At 42.5% G+C, this 22,282-nt stretch overlaps 2 protein-coding genes across 2 annotated transcripts; one reads left to right on the top strand and one right to left on the bottom strand.

Moving 5' to 3' along the window:
- Positions 1–5,495: 5,495 nt before the first annotated feature.
- On the bottom strand, positions 5,496–11,355 carry nt5m (5',3'-nucleotidase, mitochondrial). The gene is made up of 5 exons (XM_079237697.1): positions 10,323–11,355; positions 9,447–9,547; positions 8,277–8,337; positions 8,003–8,117; positions 5,496–6,279 (listed from the first exon to the last, which is right to left on the bottom strand). The coding sequence occupies exons 1-5, from the start codon at positions 10,596–10,598 to the stop codon at positions 6,140–6,142; spliced, it is 693 nt and encodes a 230-aa protein (XP_079093823.1). The 5' UTR covers positions 10,599–11,355; the 3' UTR covers positions 5,496–6,139.
- Positions 11,356–12,357: 1,002 nt separating this feature from the next.
- On the top strand, positions 12,358–20,325 carry cops3 (COP9 signalosome subunit 3). The gene is made up of 12 exons (XM_079233600.1): positions 12,358–12,500; positions 13,480–13,609; positions 14,379–14,491; positions 14,915–14,964; positions 16,024–16,116; positions 16,296–16,475; positions 16,719–16,859; positions 18,074–18,247; positions 18,478–18,564; positions 18,870–18,983; positions 19,108–19,188; positions 19,489–20,325. Exons 1-12 carry the CDS (start codon positions 12,446–12,448, stop codon positions 19,540–19,542), a joined length of 1,272 nt encoding a protein of 423 aa, XP_079089726.1. The 5' UTR covers positions 12,358–12,445; the 3' UTR covers positions 19,543–20,325.
- The last annotated feature ends 1,957 nt before the right edge of the window (positions 20,326–22,282 follow it).

Below are 22,282 nucleotides of genomic sequence, written 5' to 3' on the forward strand. Positions count from 1 at the left end.
CACACACCAGCTTCTGGGATATATCTCATGCAGGAACACGAGAGGAGCCTTCATGCACAAACACGCAGGGTCATGTTCTCGTCACGTGACCCTTGCGTTGTTTGGCCCGTTTTCTTCCCCACACGGGGGCGGCAGCAACGAGCTGTAAACGCAACACTTTTCCCACTTTTTTTAGCTTTTACGCAAAAGAAAAAAAGAAGCTATCTGCTCTGGCAGCAAAACATTTGAGTGTACAGAGTGGATCCAAACAATGAGCTGAAACTCACTGTGAACCGTCACTGTAAGATTACAGCGAGGATTCACCTCCCGTTGACTTTTTAAAATATATGCCAGTGAACAGGGGGAATAAAACATTCCCTTCCATTCTGGCAAAGCAAATCCGCTTTTCCAACTCTGGTGAGCTTTGACCGGCAATGTCACCCCACTTAGCACTGCCCACATTCAGCATTATAGTGGATCAAACAATGAAACAAGATTCTGTGAAACAAGTGTGTCGCTCTCCTTCTCCGTTGTAACGCAATTAGACAAACGGAAGAGAGAGAGCAAATCCAAACAGACAGAGGTGATAACGGAGTGTGAGATACAGTGGGAGGAAGTCAGGGCCTCTGACGGAAGGAACACAAACAACTTAGCAACACTGTTTTTTCCGGTCATCCGTTTGTACTATTCTACCCACTGGGATGTACTTTATAGAAATAAATCATTGGCACATGCACAAACATTCACATTGGTACATGTTCCACTGAACACAACCAAGGACGCTTCCATGGAATATGCCCGTCCCTAATTATTAACCTTCAACATCAGCAGGACGTGGTTAACCGTAACCTTAAGTCTAATCTAAACATCGCGCTGACTCCTTGCCCCCTGCGTCATAGCGAGGACATCTTGTACATTATTTCTGCACTGGACAAACAATACAAACTGTCCTCTGGAGACTATTTCCTTAGTATGTTCAATACAAGTGCAATAGCGCTATGCCTTTATGTTAGTGAGAAATTCTTCCTCAGTCTCAGTTATGTTGCTCTGTTGGGATTCTCTCCGGACTCTGACGCATTTGCCCAATAAGGGCAACCCTTTGCAGGATACAGTGTATTCCACAGAAGGTTGTGCCCTTCATTCCAAGGCTGCCTACAGATCTTATAACACACACACACACACACACACACACACACACACACACACACACACACACACACACACACACACACACACACACACACACACACACAACTGAATACATAATCCCCTGGAGATTTTTAAAAGCGAGATAAAAAGTTGAATAATGTTTTTTGGGTTTCTGCTGCGCCCAAGTAGCCAGAGTTTCAATGCTGCTTAAAAGCTGCAACTTCAATTTTTCTGCATGTTAATTACTCATACTTACAAATTCCTTATTTGATTAAATTGCATTTTCTATATTTTGTCTCCATTTTAAGTCAAAAACAATATCCTTCAGTATAAAAGAGCTGCTAAATAATTCAATTGGTCTGGTTGCAAGTTTTTGAGTTGCATGGTGCTCTTATACATTGTCAGTGGCCTCTCAATGATACAAATGAAACCAAATTTAAGAATGTTGGATATCTGCGCAGAATATTTCCACTGGGAACTTTTTAGAACTGAAGTCGGTCAAGTGTTGGCAAACACAACATCGCCCAGTGTTATAGTGTCAGACAGAATTTCTGCAACTCTGAAAGAAATAAGGGTCCTCGGGAGTTTCTAATCGACCAGGGTTCCACATTGTTTTGCCTCCAGGTAAAACGACACATCGGTTACAGAAGAAATATGGCTGGAGGCGGGTCTAACTGTAGAGGCAGAGAGCGAGAGAGCAAACACAAATCATTGTTTTTTACTGAGCTGGTGTTATGGGTGGAAGTGAGTCAGTGTGTGTGTGTCCGGTTGATGACTGAAAACCTTTTAATTTGTATACAAACACAAAGAAACACGTGACCGTACACAGTAGGTAGGTATAGCATTTTATTTAAGCTCTATGATTTTACAGTGTGTGAGGTAATGTCAGTACATGAGCATGCCTGTTCTTATAGTTACAATCAAATTTACTGTACCACTTGGAAATGTTCCAATACAAAAAGAAAAGCCTGGCCAATTCCCTCATTGTTTGCCATATTTTGGGGGTGTTTTGTTGCTTTTAAAGGCCACTGTATTGGTAATGACCGTCAAGTTACATATGAGGCATGGTATATTTCTGGTGTGGGGACTGCAGAGGAGGCACATACTCGTTTTGTTATGACACACATGTATCACGCACTAACGTGTCAGAGTACAAATGCTTTTAAAAGCTAAAAAAAAGAGTGGGTTTTTTACCTACGCAGGTAGAAAAAACAACTTTTTTTTTTTTTATTATAAAATAGCTATAACTTTGTGATTCTGTTTAGGCCAGCAGAGAAGGCTTTGCAGGCCCTGACGGCCCGCCTCTGGTTAAATGCTTCCTTCATTTATGGCCAATGCCAACACAAAGTTCTTGCTTCCTTCTTCTATGTCTGCACATGGAGTCTATTCTAAAGTTGACGTCAGGGAAAGAGCAGGGTTATGGAAAATAATAACCAAACGGTTATAGTGAGGCACTAAAGACTTGATTAGGGACATATCTTGATTATGGCTTCTTCTAAATGACCACAAGCATAAGACATTCATTGTAAAAAATAAAAATAAAAAGTCTGACATACAACTGACACCTGCAGTGCTGGTGCAATGGTTGACTGCTGTGTCGCCATCACAGAGCTTCATTGTAACAACAACATGACTACCGGTTGGGTGGTCACATGGAGCCGATCAGAAGCTTCAGGCGCTCGTGAGACACAGCCGACCTACGTTGACCTGTTAGTGGTGGCCGGAGGTATGCAGAGGAAGCAAAGGGCTGACTTTAGGTGCATCCCAAGTCTCTAAATTGCATCCCTGTTTCCCTCACTTGCGTCCTTTCCTTGCATCTTAGACCCTCCCACCAGGGATGCATGGAGAGACCATGCGAGGAGAGAAGACGCGAGGAAATATGTTTTAACAGACATGAGACGTCCTTTCCTCTGAAGCGTCACGTGAAGCGACGTCGGTTTCTGATGACTGCGGCAGAACAGAAGCTTTAATAAAAGTGTTAAACAGGACAAGCTCTTCAGTCTTTCTGATTATCATATTTGGAATCAACTATTTTGTCACATTACAATAAAACATATCAAGTCAACACTTCTAGGTTAAACTGAGTTGTGTGATGTTTCATAAACTGTTGTCTGCATATTTCTGTGATCAGATTATAATCTGCATATAAACCTGCATATAAACAAACCTGCATAAAATACAAATATACAGCAGTTTGATCACTTTACAGCATTTTTCAGCAACAGCAATGTAACGTTCATAGTTTGCCAGGCGGTTTAACAGATTATTGAAAGTAGGTTATTTCCAAGTTATGCTAATGAATATTTACATGATCTATGTTTCTCGGTCATGATCGTTTGTCCTCGTGAACGGCCGAATGATACGTCACTTTAAATGTTGCCGTTGCAAGGAATTGTGGGTCGGCATTATCTCCTTTCCTCTCGTAAAGGAGATCCAGTAGTTCCTATGACAAAGGAGCTGAGTTAGGAAGCATTGAAGCTCCTTTCCTTTGCAATTAGAGAATTCGACCGGCACTTATCATGGCGGCCACTTAGGTACTTCTGGGTCATTTCACTCAGTTCGCAAGGTTCCTAAGCAAAAAGGACTATTCGACTGCAGCCTTAGAGCTTTGGGACAGCCGTCAAGATGGCGACGCAGAACCACTTCCGGTTCAATCGAGGAGCGAGGAAATGACAATTTAGAGACTTGGGATGCATCCTGTGAAAGTGCTCCAGGTCCCAAACAAGGGGACAGGTAGAGGGTTTTATGCCGAGGAGAGAACACTGATGAGCGAGCTACGATGATGCATGTAATACTGGGGGTGGGGGCAAATTTCTTGTCCGGGTTTCCTCCGGGACCTCTGGTTCCTCCCACAGCCCAGTGGGAACTGAGAACTCCTCACACTCCTAGGTTGGCCCTTGGTAGCATTCTGCAGTGTTGGATAGATATCGGCACAAATATTCAGCACCAAAATGCAAGAAGTCATGGGCACAAGGAGGCCGACGTTGACGTTTGATAGCCAACAGTTTATTGTGGGTGTCTCCATCCTTATAAAACAAAATGGACTGAGGTCAAACCCATTTAGAGTCGAGACTCTCGACTAATCTTCATAGTCAGCTGCTGTTTTCTGTGTGCCTTAACTGATATGATCAGCGGAGAGGAAATTACCAAAATACATTTTTAAAAGCGCACAAAAACATAGTTCATCGTGTTTCGTTAAACTGTTTCATCCTGGCAGGGATGTCTACCCAGGAGGTTTGAGCTTTCCAAACTTCTGCCCAAAGCTAAATGTGAGTTGTCATGTGACTTATTGACGACGTGGGTTCTAATTCAACGTTCACACCACGAGTGACGACGCAACCGGCTGCCAAGTCAACCACGTTTCTGGCCCCCTTCACAATTCCTGTTAAAAATAAAAAATAAACATATTCTAGTAGCCAGTTCCAAGTGTTATTCCAAATTAATGATTTAATCACGTCATTGAGCGTTTGAGCAAACACCGCCAAAGAAGCCAGCCAAAGCAGCCAGTCATCGCTAGCGCAAACAAGGAGAAACAGATGCAACCTGAATAGCACACCTAAAAGACAACTAAAAGGACATGGGTCATCCGGTTATTCTTTTTTTAAACGAGATGGAATGAAACACACACCACCCATGAGGTTTTTAGACGAGGCACAATGACACTTCGGCACTAAGTACATCAGCCATAACACATGCCCAGCATCCACCACTCTGTTCCCAAAAATCACATTAGCAGCAACAGGAAAACTCGTAACGGACCCGCCAGAAATAGCCAAAGTGGATTCAAACGGACTCGCAGTGTGTCTTAACTTGATGAACCATGAAGCAGGACAATGCAACTGCCAACTGAGTGAAAGTGCACTATCCAAATCATTCACACAGAATACGTTCTCGGAGGACAACAGACCAATGTGGATTCAATGTATATGTTCTTTTCGGTCATTATTAATAAATAAATAAATAGTTTTTAATAACTTGGTTTTAAATCTGATGCAGTGTGCTTATGTAAACAAGCAACACAAAGGAAATATAATAATAATGATTAGGCCTTAACAGATGATAGTGTTGTGTATTGGCTCTGAATTATTTTGAGGTACTATTACTTTGTTACTTCAGTGTATTTACAACAGGCAAGTTGCAAAACTACTACTAATGAATACAATATGGTTTGTTCAAAATAATTTGACTGTCTGTGTAGTAGAGCACATAAAAACAAGATGTAACAATATAAATCACCCCCTTTTTTTAAGTTTTGGTTCATTCTAACATCAGTCTTTTTCTTTTTTTATAAAATCTTACTCAACACCCAACAAAATATATTTTCCTCCTTTTAAGATTTTAAACATATTCAGCACACATTTCTACAGTGAATGTATCCAAACAATATTTATTTGGCAATATGCATATGTATGTGCGCAATTTTATTTTTCAGTATCAGTTAAGATGCACAGGTCATGTGAAAAGAAAAAAATAGAAGCACCATATTCGTTCCTCTTTGTCCATGTATATATTTGCATATGACAGGGCTGCTCGGTGAGCCATGGTGCGTTGCCGCACTCTCCCAAAATAACATAACATTCGAGTGTTTGCAAGTGCAGGAGACTTTCTTACAGCATGTTTGTGTACTGCCCAAAACCCAGATTTCAAAGCTAAATGTCCAGTCAAAAGATACAGTGTGCAGAGACAGGGCAGCTCTAATCTGCGGTTAGTCTTAACACATTTTCGTTTTGACTTCAATATTTTGTTGTCTCAGTTTTCTTCAGTGAAATTGGCGGATTGGTGGCTCACTTCACACTCAGTCTCGGGGTGCCCCCTTGTGGTCAAACACGTGAATTCCCTCTCCCAAACAGAATGCAACAAGTGTGCAAAACGTCCAACATGTAAGTTATTGTTAATTTGGCTGATCATTCGCCCCCCCCTTCTCCTTTTTCAGAAGTGAATTCTGGCGTTGCCTCTGCAAGTCAGCGTTCAAGGTGATGATCTCCCACTGACCGGGAAGGGGCGGGTTCCTTCACTGCCTTTTGCTGTCCAGGAGGGCCCTCCAGTCGTCCGCCCAAGACAGGAGCCGTCTCTGGGAGAGCCCGACGGAAAGGTGCTTGTTGTGGCAGGCGGTGAACAGGACGTGCTCCCACGTCGGTTTGGGATCCACGCCTGAGCAAAGGGGGACACGACCGGCACAAACGTTACATGACCGACAACCGTTGCGTGTTTCACTGCGTGGGGGGCGCACTGCTTTTATGCAACCCCAGCAGGTCCAGGGGAGCTGCTTAAGGATCCATTGTTTAATAATAACATTAATAATAACCAGGAATTCTGAACTGTTATCCGCCGTGGTTACACTTGTCTTTTCATTTGTCTTTTTTGCAACTTTTGTGGCCGGATGAGCCAGAGTCAGCCGTGTCCACATATGTGTGTTCACGCTTTGACGCTCGAGTGCGACCGGCCTGATCGGATATATTTTGTGGTCAAAATCAGTCACATCAGAATAACATCAGAAATCAGGCTGGGGAGAAAATGTTGGGGAAACACGTTTAATTTCCTAGAAGTTCTTTCAAAATAAAAGTCCCCCCTGCGTCAAATAAAGCGTCCGGATCGTGCATACATTGTGTTCATGTTAGGGCTGCAACAACGAATCGATAAAATCGATTATCAAAAGTGTTGGCAACAAATTTCATTATTGATTCGTTGTGTCGCGCGATCATTACGCCAGTCAATAAATCGCGAAGGAAAAAAAGAAGAGCGGAGCAGAGCGACTGGCCTGCCAGCGTGTCTGAGATTGGAGTGAGACACTGAGAAAAGTTTAGATAGTGATCTTCGCAAAAATAGAACATCTTTGACGAGTCTTGGCCAATCAGAGTTAAGATTTCTCTAGCGTCTTCATTTCCCTCAAACTTGTTTTTAATGGAAGCTAGTCAGCTTGCTATCACGTTAGCTAACGTGTTTGGGTAGTGTTGGCGTTAAAGTTCCGTTATGTTCCGTTACAGTTCAGTCTTGCTTGTAAAAAAACTTAACGTTATGAAACATGCCGTAACCCCCCGGTCTGGTTCAGTTCACGCTGTCACTCGTTAACGTTAAACCGGCACACCGGCGGATCTGGCTGCAGGTTTTTTTTTTTTTTACGCATAGTAGAATAGCCAACAACGTGATGTCGTGGTCATAAGAGACCCAGATATTGATCAGATGATGTGAATGAAAGAGTTTAAGGCAGGTGGAGGTCCAAACAGACGTGAGAGGAGCAGTACAGCTTCCCACTGTCCCAGTGTTTCATACATATTGATAAAGCAGGGCATGCTAAATGCAGCCTCTGCTCCAAGGAGATCAATTACAGTAAAAAGGACTCACATTTGGCAGATGTAAAGCATACATGTGTATGTTTTTAGTGTTATTCCATTTTTATTTTATTAATTAACAGGTCAGGGATGTTCAAGGAGCAACCTGTTTGTGCTTTCTGAAGATGTTTTGCACTGTCAGTTCTGTTTTTGAATAAAGGGTTGGAAATGAATGCTTTTTTTATTTTTTTTTATCCGATTCATCGATTAATCAAAAAAATAATCAACCGATTAATCGATTATTAAAATAATCGTTAGTTGCAGCCTTAGTCCATGTCCAAACTCAAAGGCGAGCAAAGTCAGCTTTGTGCGTGGTCCGAGCGAGAATCCGATCTCGGAGCACGCAGACTTGACAGCTAAAGCGTCCTGGCACGATCGGGGGACAGAAGATGAGCGTAACCATGGCCAGTGTCACCTTGCCAGAGGGGCGGAGCTTAGCAAATGTTGCATTGTCACCAATGTCAGGTGGGATAACATTAATACGACACAGAATGTTCATATGATAATTCAAACTGTCAGGCCCCCTTTTTTGCTGCAGTCCTCACCTAGAATGTCAGGCTTGTCGTCTATGAGGATGTCTCCGGTGATCACCGTCTTGTCTCTGGTCAGGATGACCTGCTCCAGAAAGTCATGACCCAAATGCTTCTCTACCCAGGCATACTGGACACACACACACACACACACACACACACACACACACACACACACACACACACACACACACACACACACACACAGCAAATGATATCTAATTAGATAGAGGAAACAGAAGTGATCTCCAAAGGGAACCGACTACATGTGGATGTGTAGAGGACCTACCTTCTCATACGGGCAGTGTTCGTAATGTTTTATGGGGCTGGTGCAAATAAAGACATCCGTGCTGCAGAAAGAAAAGGGAAAAACATACTAACGTTTTTACAGATGCTTATATCTGACGGACAGGTGGAAGTAATTGCTATTTTGGAGGCGGGCAGTGGACCGTTTTCCCTGGAAGGAAAAACAAAGAGGTGAAAAACAAAAGTGAGAAGTATGAGATCACACTATATGGCAGATATTCCCTGATAAGAAAACAGACTCATTTTCAGGCCCTGGTGGTTGCAGAAGGACATTCTTTTCCACCAGGAGGGGAAACGTAAATATATGGTTTCATAACTATGGCGGCTATTTTTAGACATTGTTCCACTGTGTTGTGTGCTTCTGAGAATGCCACCGGAATCGGGCAAAACACTGCCTCCTCCGCATCGACTTGAATGAATCGACGAAGCCACCACCGCTCCAGACGAGGAGCCAATGTTTCTCAATGTTTCTCAATATCACAGTTGGGGAATAAGTAGCATGGGGCCGCACAACCTTATTGCAAATTGCAAGAACAACAAAAAGCGCAATATTTACCCCAGATCAGTTTGTTGAAGGCGTAAAATGTGTAAAAAAAAAAATTAAGGAATATAGTTGTGCTGAAGAGACGTCCTGGCCTCCACATCCCCTTCTCCGTACTTATAAAGCCGTTACAGCAAATATAATTTGAATGTTTTCCAATGAAAATGAGAGTGCTGATGCAAAAATGACCATTCCCTCCAATATGGCAAATTATATCCCAATTGCGACACACAATCTTGTTTATTACACCACTACTTACTGAAGTTATCAATAATTGTATAAAAAAAGATATTGATTTAAAAAGGGTTGTGTATTGTCGTTGTGTACAGAGATCCGAACTGTATCCAAAGCAGCGGCCTGTTATTCATTGCAATATTCCTCCTTAACCTCGTTTGTGGTTTTTCCTTCCCAGTTTCTCTCCAGATACACACCACGTTGCTAAAACACCGTATTCAAATCCTTCTTCTTCTTCTTTACACCACAAACTCCTCTCGTGGCTCAACCCCAAAAAGATCTCAGTGTTTTCTGCTCCTCATCTCACCATGTCTACATCGCATGTTGCTAAACCAGTGGATATATTATGTGAATGAACCTGCATCTTCAAAAACCTACTCGGCGATCTTGGCCATCTCCTTGACCGCCTCAACTCCTCCTGGCAGCGGCTCGAGCTCCACAAAGAAGTTCTTGGACTCCCATATACTGATGGCTTTCTCCTGGGGTAAAAAAAAGAAGAAAAACAGCACACAGCTTAGTATCAGTGCACATTGATAAGGCACATGTAAGCGCGTGTCCACGTGAGTGTACATGTACTTTGGAGGATGTTTTAATAAAGACGAAGCAGGAAGGGAGAAAAACAACATCTTTGTGGTCCGTTGCTTCGTGTGTGCTCAAGTTCAACATAGACCTTGTACACCGGCCGTGGTTGACGACGATATATATCATGAAATTATACATGGCCTAGGTAGCTTTTAACGTTGTTTTTTTACTGATTTTTGTAATGGTTCAATATGTAGCTAATTTTTGTCTATGGGATAAGATAGTATGAGGCTATCTGTCGGCTTAGATAGGAAATTAAATTCATAAACAAAATATAAAATAGTGGTTGAACTGTGCAAATCCATACATGGAGCATTTGTGTGTGTGTGTGTGTGTGTGTGTGTGTGTGTGTGTGTGTGTGTGTGTGTGTGTGTGTGTGTGTGGGGGGGGGGGGGGGGGGGTGACATATCAAAGTGACATCCTGCTAGGCATTCTATCCGTCTGTATATCTGATATATTAATGTCATTTTGATAAAATGTGACTATTTTAAAGGGGACTCAGCCCGGGGCCTCTGGCTCTGTGTAGCACTGCAAACTGTGGATTCCATTAACCATAACGGTACAAAATTAGACACGTACAATATGCAAACACGCGCACGCACGCGCACGCACGCGCGCACACACACACACACACACACACACACACACACACACACAGTATGTGTCACTTACACACAGGTCACTCCTCAGCTGCCCGTACTGCGAGGACACCCAAAACCCTCTCCTGTCGTTCAGGGCGATGTGGGGCTCGTCTGGGTACCGGGCCCGGTACTTCTTCAGGAACCCCCCCTCGAAGTCCGCCAGCACCCCATCCATGTCTACCAGAACCCGCAGCCGCTTACCCGAGGCAGCGGAGGACGACATGTTGGCGCAAATCCGCTTCAAAAGGTCACGAAGCGAAGTCTTTCCCCTTCCGAGTAGGCGCGCAGTGCCGAACAGTGACACCATGGTGCGTTGACTCTCGACTCGAGCGGCTGTTGCCGTCACTGACGTCACGTTGGCCCTCTCCTCCTCCGAACGACGACGGAAACAGCGGAGAGAAGTCCAGCATGGGAGTCGAAAGTTTTCGAAATGCTGAGGCGGTTAAACCTTGTCGTTTGCAGCACGTGGCTGTGTTGTTATTTGTCTTTTCGTGATTGTCTTGTACTGTCAGCTCAACTTTATGTATGCAGTCAGCCGCAGTTGCGCTAACGGTCGGCCGCTAACTTTAGCTGACAGGCTAGCCGCGCAGCAGCGGCCAGGTCAGACGTGACATGCCTTCCGACGCGGTGTAACGGGAGCTGCTTGCATCGTGTGTCAGTGTGTTTTAACTTCCCGGGCGACTCAACGCCTCTCTGTTTGTTTTGTTCAAACGCACAGCATCTGTAACATCTGGCTATTGGTGCTACTTGAGCAATAAACGAGCAACGCACGACTGAAGCTGCGGCACCACGGAAGGAAAAGCTCAGCAGCGAGAACAAACTGTACAACAAGCTTGCTTTGCTGCAAAGATATTTTACACGAAGACGATGGCTCACTCCGTTTTTTTTGTAATAAAGCCATGTATGGCACAATTTGCCTTTACACAATATTGCAAATTTAGGAAAAATTAAGAAGAAAGAAAACGTTTTACCACCGCTATTATTAATATTGTGATTATTGTTATTATTTCTGCCTGTATGTCACAAATAATTGACTATTCTAAAAAGTCTACAGTGATACTGTTGCGGATCGATACACTGAACATAAAATGTTTGAAAATTTGCCTAAGTAAATGTTTGATTTTATATATTTGAGCTGTGCTTTTTTTCCTCTTTTTTCTTTCTTTCTTTCTTTTGCTCTCCCTCAGATATTGTAAATCGGTTTCAGACATTTGCCACAAATGGCTCTTCACTAAATTACAGTAACACTAAGCTAATGGAAAATATGGAGGTACAGCAACGAAAAAGAAAAATATTAAGCATGCAGTAAGTATCACCAAAGATAACATAATTCATGTTAACTTTATGAAAGTGAAGAACCTAATAATTGAAAGGCTGAATAAATAGTAACCGTCTTAAGCCACCAATGAATGAGTGTGCTGTTAATGGTTTGTATTTACTTAATTTAAATTAGCTGTCAGGACGTCTCTCTTTAATGTATTTCATTTTCTCGACAATTACATATAAGATAAAGAAACTTCAAAACTGAGGACTGTCTTGGTATTCGACATTGTTACCTAATACTCCAAAGAGCAAGGATGGGTATAACATGAACATGATAAGACATTTAGAGAATGGATGCATGTCCAAAACTAGAATGTATAGTCACACACAAGATAACGTACAATAGTTTTATTTTAAGTACAACAATCTTGTATTTCCAGTCTGATCAGTGGAAGCTTTACAGTCTGTTCGGCAGGAGCTCTTACAGCTTATAACATCTTTGTTAATAACACGGTAAATTGTACGTCAGTTCCTGTATTTTCCTTTTCCCTAAAGGGAGAACTGTAGTCAGAATTAGGCAACTACAGTGTCTTAAGTCGCACATAAGACAATAATAATAATAGTTTGCAATATCCTTCAAAGAAAAACAGTAATAATATAAAAAATGCGATACAGTACTATAATACTTTCAGCAAATCGTGTGTCTGTCGCTTTAAGAATCCGATGGTCGGTTCTTAAATCTCGTTGCAGTCTCGTTGCAGTTTTTATGATCTCGCGATAGCTTTACTTCAGTGGCGGCTGTGTGGCCCCCTGTCTCAGTCCGGACGGAGTTGTTTCTGACGTTTGAATGAAAAACAGTGCAAATTACCTCCACTTTGGACCCAAGAAATAATGGCTTCAGCCTTGGAGCAGTTTGTGAACAATGTGCGGCAGCTCTCCGCTCAAGGTATGGTTGCTAAACTCATTCGAGTGGGAAGTGTTCGCTAGTTAGCTAGCATATGCTATCCAATGCCTTGCCGATAGCTAGCCTGCCAAACTGGTCAGAGCCCTCTTTTTGCTTTATCATGTAAACACACCGCAAAAAATGACTTCCTCTGGCGGCGAGAGTTCTGTAAAGTGTCACCAGAAGATGCGTTAGAGCAAATGGATGCCTAGGATAGCCGCGAACTTGATGGTTCATCAAAGAAAATGTCTAAATCATACTTTTTGTTTTTGATCTAGAAAATAATTTGTCAGGACTGCCTACCGGTAGTCCCGCCCTAGCCCCGACACGATTGGCTGGCAATCGGAATTAGCGAATACTATTGGCTGAAAGTCATCTGTCAATCCCACTTTAATTACCTCACGCAAGGCCTTGACAGGACACTTGACCGGCCTATTTATACTGAAATACTAAGCCTCAGCACGGTGATTGTTAAGCATTTAATGCGTCAATTTGTTTTCTACATTTGTGAAGCATAGCCCCCTGGCAGTCGTAGCATAGACAATTGCGGTTTTATCGTTAATTTGACGACTAAAACAATGAAGAAAATGTCTCCGCAAAAAGTATTGCTGTCTTCTCCTTTTGTGGATTTTATTAAGTTAACCACGTCATTCACGATGACTGATCGTAGGGAATGTTGCAATGCCGTTTCTAGTTTTCAGTGCAGTTCCATCTTTCTGAATAAATTCAACTCTTGTCTTCCGTCACATGTGATACAACATTTGAAATGTGCATTTTAATTACATTACATTTCAGTATAGCAACCTATTTTAATTAGATATACAGCCGACCTTGCCTACACATATTCACATTTAAAGGGGATCTGGCATTGCAAAGTCAACTGTCTTAGATGTGAGATATGTGTGTCCTTCTAATAATCAAAAAGGGCATGCAACAGGGTCCAAAGTTATTTAATTTTGTTCTGACCCTTCACCCCCTCCAGGCCAGATGACTCAGCTGTGTGAGTTGATCAACAAGAGTGGGGAGCTGCTGGCCAAAAATCTGTCCCACCTGGACACAGTGCTCGGGGCCCTGGACATCCAGGAGCACTCCCTCGGCGTGCTGGCTGTGCTGTAAGTAGCCTGCTCTGTCCGAGTTCTTCCCAGAATGGTTGACACCATTCAAGAACTCTTCCTTACTGTTTGCTGCTGTTTTTTTAAATTTATTTTTCATTCAAATGTGTTTTCTTGCCTCCCTTTTGAGTTCAGTCCAGTCATGTGTTTCTCTACTCTCCTGCCTTCAAGACGCTGCTCGTTTCTGCTCCATTCACTTCTAAATTGGGTCAAGAGATTCTGTTATTGTTGTGTCAGTTGAAGGTCATATTGTATTTTTTTGAGACGAGAGGGGATTGAGCCTTGAAGAAAGCTAGTTAATGAGAAGTTAATGGTGAACACAACTTTGTTGCTAGTTTTTAGGTCAAATATATGATTGACGAGTTGGTCAAAACAACACATCCATTATCCAGTATTTGGATCTTGAATAAAGGGTGCCATTTTAACTTTGTCTTTGTCCTATTATGTTTTGATTATTATAGGCTGTCTGTAGCAGGTAGCATTGCACATTTGATGTAGACCCGATGCAGTTAAAAGCTACCTGTCGCATGTACAACCAATAATGTAGGCCTGAACTAAAATTGTAACAAAAACGTGATTGTTATTATATTTGTGACTCAAGAAATGCCAGCGCTGCGTTGAAGCTTAGTTTTACTCATTGCTTAACAGTTTACTGTAACAAAACACTAAATGTCACGAGTTCCCCTCTGCGTCACAAACATCAAACCTGTGTTGGGGCCTTCTTGGTTCTCTGTAAAGTTGTTACTCACCTCCTTCTCTGTCCTTAAAGATTTGTGAAGTTCTCCATGCCAAACATCCCTGACTTTGAGACGCTCTTCTCCCAAGTCCAGCTCTTCATCAGTACTTGCAATGGGGAGCACATTAGATATGCAACAGACACTTGTAAGTCCAGACTAGCCAAACCTCTCACTCGTAGATGTTTAGGAAGCATGTCCGTATGCCGCTGGTGGTTGTTACATTTTACAAGTTATTAGTTGAACAAAAAAACTAATTTCTACACCAATCAGTGGAGAGCATGTACTCTGCGAAATTGTGCACTGTTATGCACATACTTTACTACGGTGTAAATCATATACTGGCTTTTTCAAGTGTTTGCTGGGAGGCACTAACATGTTCTTTGAGTATCAATCAAACTGAAGTACAAGCTGCATTGTTACAGTGGTGTGGCATCTGTAATGTATATTGTAATTGTCTGTGCTGTCTTAATGTCAGATACGGAACTACAAATGAATTTAAAAGTTAACGAACCACCTAGAGACTGAATCAATAACTGGAGACCCTTCCTTCCCGTCTGTTCTCTCACAGTTGCTGGTCTCTGCCACCAGTTGACAAACGCCCTTGTTGAGCGGAAACAGGTAAGACTGTTGATTCTGACTTTGGTGGGAGCAAAATGCCCAACGAGTTACCATTGCAGAGTCTTAATTTAATATGAATTATTAAATTCATTATCTACACCTCAAATTAATCAGCAGTCATAGTTGATGTTTGACAATTAAGTGAAATATTTAGTTTAAAAAAAAAAAAACTGATTTAGTGTATTGAATGTGAAAACCCAATGCTGGTTGAAACATTTTTTTGCAGCTCTATTAAAACGAATCAGCAGAATTATACATATTTTTACTTCAGTCACCACATGCTCCCCAGAAAAAAATATTTTCCTTCAGTGGTTACTTAAGAGATTATGTAATTTAAAATGCCATTATGGTTGCGCGCTTTGTCTTCATTCTTGAATCGCTGCAGTGTTTATTCATGAGCCGTATTTATTTGATTCCATCGAAGACCACATGCACGGTTGAACCCAGTGTGTAGAATAGCGTGTATTCATTGACGGTGTTTGTGTCGCAGATACGACTACTTCTCCTACATCAGCCCTCAGCACTTTAGCAGTAGAATGATATCACTGTTGTCTATGTTTTCTAACAGAGACAACATAAAGAAAAAAACACATCTACTTCTTCACACTTGAATAAGAGTGTTAGTGCTGGCCTTAGGTGTATTTTGTAATGTCTTTGAGCTTTCCACGATGTTATCGTGACTTCTCCTTGCCAACATGTCCATTAACTGTGTATAACGTTTCTTGACATTGTAGCTTGTGAGTAAAACTATTTTTAATGTTGCATGCACTTTTTGGTGAAAGCAATTTCCCCATGGGTGATGGAAAGAAAATTGCTGATTTTAAGCTCATTTGTCACTGCTTTCTGACAAGACTCCTCAAATGAGTCGCCGTACTGCTTGCACGCTGCGGAGTCTCCGCATCCAGGAACAGCATGTTTTCCTCTTTCCGTCTTGATCTAAATATTGTAATGCATTTTAAAGTGCGGCTACAGGCCCGGATCAGACCAGACCAGACCAGTCTCAGGAAAGCCACAGAATGAATAACTTAACTGAACACATTTTTTTTCCTTCTCCTACAGCCATTGCGGGGTGTTGTCGTCCTAAAACAGGCAATAGACAAAATGCAGATGAACACAAACCAACTTACCTCAGTTCATGCAGACTTTTGTCAGGTGAGTCACTGCAGCACCAGCACTATGGCTTCTTGGTTTAACATGCTCGTTTGAATTCAGCCCACTGAACTTGATCCATTTAGCTGTATCATTTGTGACCAAGTCGGTCCTCCCCAAATGTTTTTTGATCTCGTAACCGCCTACATCGTCTTCACTCACATACCCTGTCTCCCTTGCAGCTGTGCTTGTTAGCGAAGTGCTTCAAGCCCGTCCTGCCCTTCTTGGAATTGGACATGATGGACATCTGTAAGGAGAACGGAGCTTACGACGCAAAGCACTTTTTATGTTACTACTACTATGGTGGCATGATCTACACGGGCCTCAAAAACTTTGAAAGAGCACTGTATTTTTATGAACAGGTATTCGCACTTCTGAAATACTAATATACATGCAGAATGTGTCTCATGTGCTCCTGTTTGCACAGTCAAATTGTCACTTTCAGTGTGTGTGTGTGTGTGTGTGTGTGTGTGTGTGTGTGTGTGTGTGTGTGTGTGTGTGTGTGTGTGTGTGTGTGTGTGTGTGTGTGTGTGTGTGTGTGTGTGTGTGTGTGTGTGTGTATACATATTGAAATGATTTATGTGCGTCTCATGTTCTCTTGTAAGGCAATAACCACACCAGCCATGGCAGTGAGCCACATCATGTTGGAAGCCTATAAGAAATACATCCTGGTGTCACTCATTCTCCACGGGAAAGTGCAGCCACTGCCCAAATACACCTCGCAGATAGTGGGGAGGTTCATCAAGGTAAGGATAAAACTCATGGGTGGAATGGGGAGGGCTAAGGCATTGCTGTTTTTGGTACGGTGGTGACATTTACACATGCGGATATTTAAGTAACGTGAGTTTAATCTGACGCAAGCAAGCTCGTCATAGCTTATTTAGAATGCAAAGGTAGTCAAAACTTAAAATAAGGGTAAGCTTGAGAGGTGTAAATCACAAGTTTTATCACGATGTGAGGATTTTATATATCAATTCTTCATTCAACTGTATGATATGTGCTTGTAACACAAAGTCTGCAATCAACAATCAATTGGCAATCAACAATCAATTACATTTATATCGACACACAAAATGATTCTAAAATAGATTTTGACAATTTTGTCATTGGGCTCTATAGGAAGGAGGTGCGTTTGCCATGGGAATTACAAAACGGCATATTTTTACTTTGTTGATATTTACACCGATGATATTCGATCATCCAATCGGTATCTCGATCCAGATCAAATGATATTTCCGCCCCGTACTTGGCTCTCTTTATAATGCAGTACAGCTCAACAGCCCAGAATGAGCCCAGAGAGGAATCAATCACTTCTCAAAAAAACACAGTGTTCCAATTGCACGTTCAAGCAATCTTTGTTTTACGTAATAAAAAAGGGATGCGATGCATGTGGCTTTCAAAGTAAAAAAACAAAAGTCACATCCCAAAAGATTGTGCCATCATGCACAGCCCTCTGTGGGTCATCTAGGTTTCATGAAACCAGTCTACAGGGCAGCAGTCGCTATTTTCATTATCAATGAACCTGTTGATTATGTTGCAATTTATTATTGTTATTTATTATTACAGAGTCCAAAGTTAACCAGCTGCAAACACTTCTTCTCACGTATAGGTAGTGGTATTACGATTTATAATACAATATTTATTCAACATTTATTTGTAATAAATAACTGCAGAAATTTGACGAGCTATTAACAGCCAATGGCGATGAGAAGTTCAGCTGTGAGCATCTTTTTTTCTTTTCTTTTTAAAAATATATAAGCTTCCAGACAGTTTCCCGACGTCTGCAATTTCTACTCTGCTCTGAAGGCAATGAGGGGACTTCAGTGACTTAATAATTGAGTTAATTGCCATGTGAACACAGTGTCTACTCATGCAGTTGATCGTTTGTTGTGCCCTGAAGTAATTTGTGTTGTTTTTCTCTCTCTCTGTCCTTTTTCCCTCTTGTTTCTCTCGCTCGTAGCCCCTGAGCAACGCGTACCACGAGTTAGCCCAGATTTACACCACCAACAACCCGGCCGAGTTGCGCGGCGTGGTCAACAAACACAGCGAGACCTTCACGAGAGACAACAACACGGGCCTGGTCAAGCAGTGCCTCTCCTCGCTCTACAAGAAGAACATTCAGAGGCTAACAAAGGTGGGCGTGTGCCTCTGTGGGTTTTTGTTTTGTCTGTCGACACGAGTTTGAGCCAAATGCTTTCGCAAGAAACATTTCTCATATATTCGCTTCTTCGTGTGGTTTGAACTGTGATGTGTAACAGCTGTTGATTTGGTTTGAGGATTAGTTAGATGTTACTACTACTATGGTGGCATGATCTACACAGGTATTTTACATTAATATCGAGCTGTTTCACGTGCCTCCTGCAGACCTTTCTGACACTGTCTTTGCAAGACATGGCGAGTCGAGTGCAGCTGTCCGGCCCACTGGAAGCGGAGAAATACGTCTTGCACATGGTGAGTTGGTCCAGGAAATCCAGATACAGGTTTCTCTCTCTGCACATTGAGTGTGTGTGTGTGTGTGTGTGTATATATATATATATATATATATATATATATATATATATATATAAAATTACACATGGTGATATATTATGATATTTAAATGCATATTATTTTGCAACAGGATATCTTGTACACAATATGTTAGTTAGTATTTTATCTGCTTTATCGAACTTATTTATTTATCTGTATCAGACTTTCTACCTAACAGTGGTTGACTCTAGATCCACACTAGAAATCCTCCTTATGCTTCTGTGTAGATTGAAGATGGTGAGATCTACGCTAGCATTAACCAAAAGGACGGCATGGTCTGCTTCCACGATAACCCCGAAAAATACAACAACCCAGCAATGCTCCACAAAATTGACCAAGAGGTGAGTACGTCCAACTCGGGGTTGTCTTGCTTTGCATGAGGTCCGATCATAATGCTATGGATGAACCCTGAAGATAAGTTCACTACTTATACAGTGAAGCTGTGTCCTCTTTTCTCCTTTTTAGATGTTGAAATGTATAGAGCTGGATGAGAAACTAAAGTCTATGGATCAAGAAATCACAGTAAACCCACAATTTGTGCAGAAGGTGAGGCAATCAAATATATATAATTTGTTTTCTTCTTTTTCTGTTATTATTTTTACAAACGCATGCATATATTATGCTTTGTGGTATCTTAGCTAAATCTCTCCTTGTGAATGCTGTGGTACGTAGCTTGCTTTTCATGTGGAAGAATTCAATATAAAACAATTGTAAGAATAAATGATACAATAATGCAACCAAAACGAGGAGATGTCTAGAGTTACGACTTTCAGGGTGTTACAAGCAGCAGAGTTGTTGTCTGGTTGCGTTAAGCGTTCTCAACCTGTGGCACTTTGTGTTTTTCAGAGTATGGGATCGCAGGAGGACGATGTTGGTAGCAAAACATCAAGTTATTCCTGAGGGGCCTTGGACGGGGAGAGAACGCTGCAGCCACCCAACACGTTCTTCCCAGGATGAGTTGGATTTTTTTTAAAGAGGAAAACAAACAAACATTCTATTGCATAAGGACTTTGGTCAAGGAAAATCTGATTGTGTGGAATGATGATAAATCTGGTTATTCTTTCTTCAGTGTCTTGAGGATAACAAATGGTCCTTGCAGAAAAAAGGAGAAAAGATAAAATTTTTGTCAGTGTTTTATTTATCAATGTTCAGGTTGGAGCGCCACTGCTACATTAACAGAAACCACAAAAATAAAAAACTGGACTTATTTGTTCCAAACATATGTGCGAATAATCTCACTGTTTGTATTGGTTCTGCTGCATGATGGCCGTAACGAGAGGGCATTACATGAGGTAAAAACATCTTTGGCTGACGAGGAATAAATCTGACATATTCTGCAATTGTAAAGACTGATGTGATTGTGTCCCCCCTCACACCTTTTGGTTAGAATGTAGATATCATCAATAACAAATCTGTACACATGGACATGCCCTTGACCAAACTCGGCACAATGGAGGAGTGGTTCACAATCTGGTGCACTGTTTTTGTTTTTTCCTTTCCTTTTTTTGGGTTGTTTTTTAGGTTGGATCCACTAGAGGTCGCTAGAGCACTGTATAGAAAACAGTTTTGACAGCTTGTTATTACAAGAGGTGAAGTCAACAGATGAAACCAAACTGTCATGTCATTTGGGAGCTTGAGCTTTGCGATTGTGGATCTGTTAATAATAAATTGTTTAAGAATATAGTTATGCGTTTCATGTCTCTTTGTGAAAATAACCTCACGTAAGGTGAATGTCCACCTTTTTATTGTGTCATTATAAATAACGCACCTGATTAATACAACGAAGCGGATTCAGGTTTCAGCTCATAAGCGTCCTCTTGCAGGCGGATGTGGTTTTGCCGGAAAAATGCACCAATCGCGACGCAGCACCCGCTTCATGGAGGCGGGACTTAATTGCAAAAAAGTTGACACGCCAATCATGCGTAGCGCCCGCTCCTCATTGGTCCGCCGTTATGAATGAGGTGGGTCTTGACGACACTCACCGTGTAAGCTACTGTTGAAATTCCAGTGCTAACCAACTTTAGCCAGCTTGCTAACATGTAATTCAGCGAATGTGGAGAGCTAGGTTACATAATATACAGCGCTGCTGTGGATGTAAATTAGTAAATTATATTTTATTTTCCAATAGAGCGACATTGGACAAATCGTGTTGATGTTTGCGACTGTGCGTGCCTCCGTCACTGCAACCATGTCCAGTTAGCCAGGACGCAGCAATCAGTGGATAACGAACCTGGCAAGCTAGCCAGCCAGCCCGTCTCGACTGGGTCTGCGGTGAGGGATTTGAACAGGTTACATCGCCCAGAGCAGACGGTATAGGCCGGGTGCTGTGACCGCCATGAGTCCCGCGGGCTGCCCCCATGTCAGCAGCTTCAAAGTGGACAACTGGAAGCAGAACCTGAGGGTCATTTATCAGTGTTTCGTGTGGAGCGGTTCGGCCGAGACCAGAAAACGCAAGGTAACAAGAAAGTGACGGGACGGAACTGTGTGTGTGTGTGTGTGTGTGTGTGAGAGAGAGAGAGAGAGTGAATGAGAGAGCGTGTGTGTGTGTGTGTGTGTGTGTGTGACCCATGCGCGCAGTTCCCCGCCCTTCCATAACAACAATTCACCTCCGACACCCTGTTCGGTCTACGTCAAATACTAACCCCGCTCACAGTCCAGTCTTTACTTTTATTATGTCGCCTAAAATTAAACCCCGGACATGACAGGCTCGCCACAGCTGTACAACAGCCCGACACTGAAGCAAACTTTCAGCCTGTCGCCCAGTTAACCCCGCACGGTCGGGGACGCTAGTTTAGTGAAAGCGAAGAGACCGCGTCACCGATCAGAGAGCTGGTGTGCGTCTGTTTGCGTTGGCCGCGCGCCTGCAGTGGCTCCACTTCTTGCACCAGCAGACCTCAGGTCAGCGCTGCACGGTGGTATTTCCTCACTTGGAGAGGTGGGGCTTAATTGATTGAAATATACTAAGCATACGTTCACCTGGTTATCCTGCAACCACACAAACGAAAACGAAAGCTGCACCACTGCTAACTTTGCACTGTGTGCGCGCGTGCCACTACACAACACACAAACTGGACCGATGTGAAAAGACAGGCTGACTGACTGTCTTTTCACATCGGTCCAGTTTGTGTTTTCTACACCCCATTTTTATTGAGTCATACATATTGCAAGGATCCACAAAACTCGTAGATACAGATCAGCTGTGCATAATATTAGCATGCTGTATCTGTAACGCATGGGCTTGCCTAACTGCATCCTGTACCCCAATGTGGACAACTCCCTGTCCACCCTGTCATCTGCCACGGGATCAGTGGGAGCTGGTAGTCCTGGAGGCGTGTTTACTGAACAAAATGGTGGTCAATATTTGCAGGGTCTCGTCCTGGTGTGGTTGCCTGATTCTCTCCTATAATTTTGGAAGAGACGTACCATCGTTCACTCTCCACTCCGGGGCCGACCGTTGGGCTACTACCGCTTGTGTCCGCCTCTAGTGGTCACGAACAACACTCCCTCCCGTCTGCATCGGGCTGACCTTCGGATACGGAATGCTTTTTTGTTAACCCGTGTACGAGTGTATATGTATGTGTGTTGATGGGTCATTTTGACCCCAAGACAACACAAGGGTTTTAAGCATTCGTTCACCTTG

Source organism: Taurulus bubalis (assembly GCF_910589615.1).
Source record: "Taurulus bubalis genome assembly, chromosome: 2".
Lineage (NCBI taxonomy): Eukaryota > Metazoa > Chordata > Actinopteri > Perciformes > Cottidae > Taurulus > Taurulus bubalis.

Coding starts and splice junctions, on each gene's coding strand:
- nt5m (XM_079237697.1), bottom strand. CDS start 10,598: ATGGTGTCACTGTTCGGCACTGCGCGCCTACTCGGAAGGGGAAAGACT. Junction 9,548..10,322: donor AGCTGAGGAGTGACCTGTGT/GTAAGTGACACA, acceptor TTTTTACCCCAG/GAGAAAGCCATCAGTATATG. Junction 8,338..9,446: donor GAGATGGCCAAGATCGCCGA/GTAGGTTTTTGA, acceptor TTCTTTCTGCAG/CACGGATGTCTTTATTTGCA.
- cops3 (XM_079233600.1), top strand. CDS start 12,446: ATGGCTTCAGCCTTGGAGCAGTTTGTGAACAATGTGCGGCAGCTCTCC. Junction 14,492..14,914: donor TAGATATGCAACAGACACTT/GTAAGTCCAGAC, acceptor GTTCTCTCACAG/TTGCTGGTCTCTGCCACCAG. Junction 19,189..19,488: donor ACCCACAATTTGTGCAGAAG/GTGAGGCAATCA, acceptor TGTGTTTTTCAG/AGTATGGGATCGCAGGAGGA.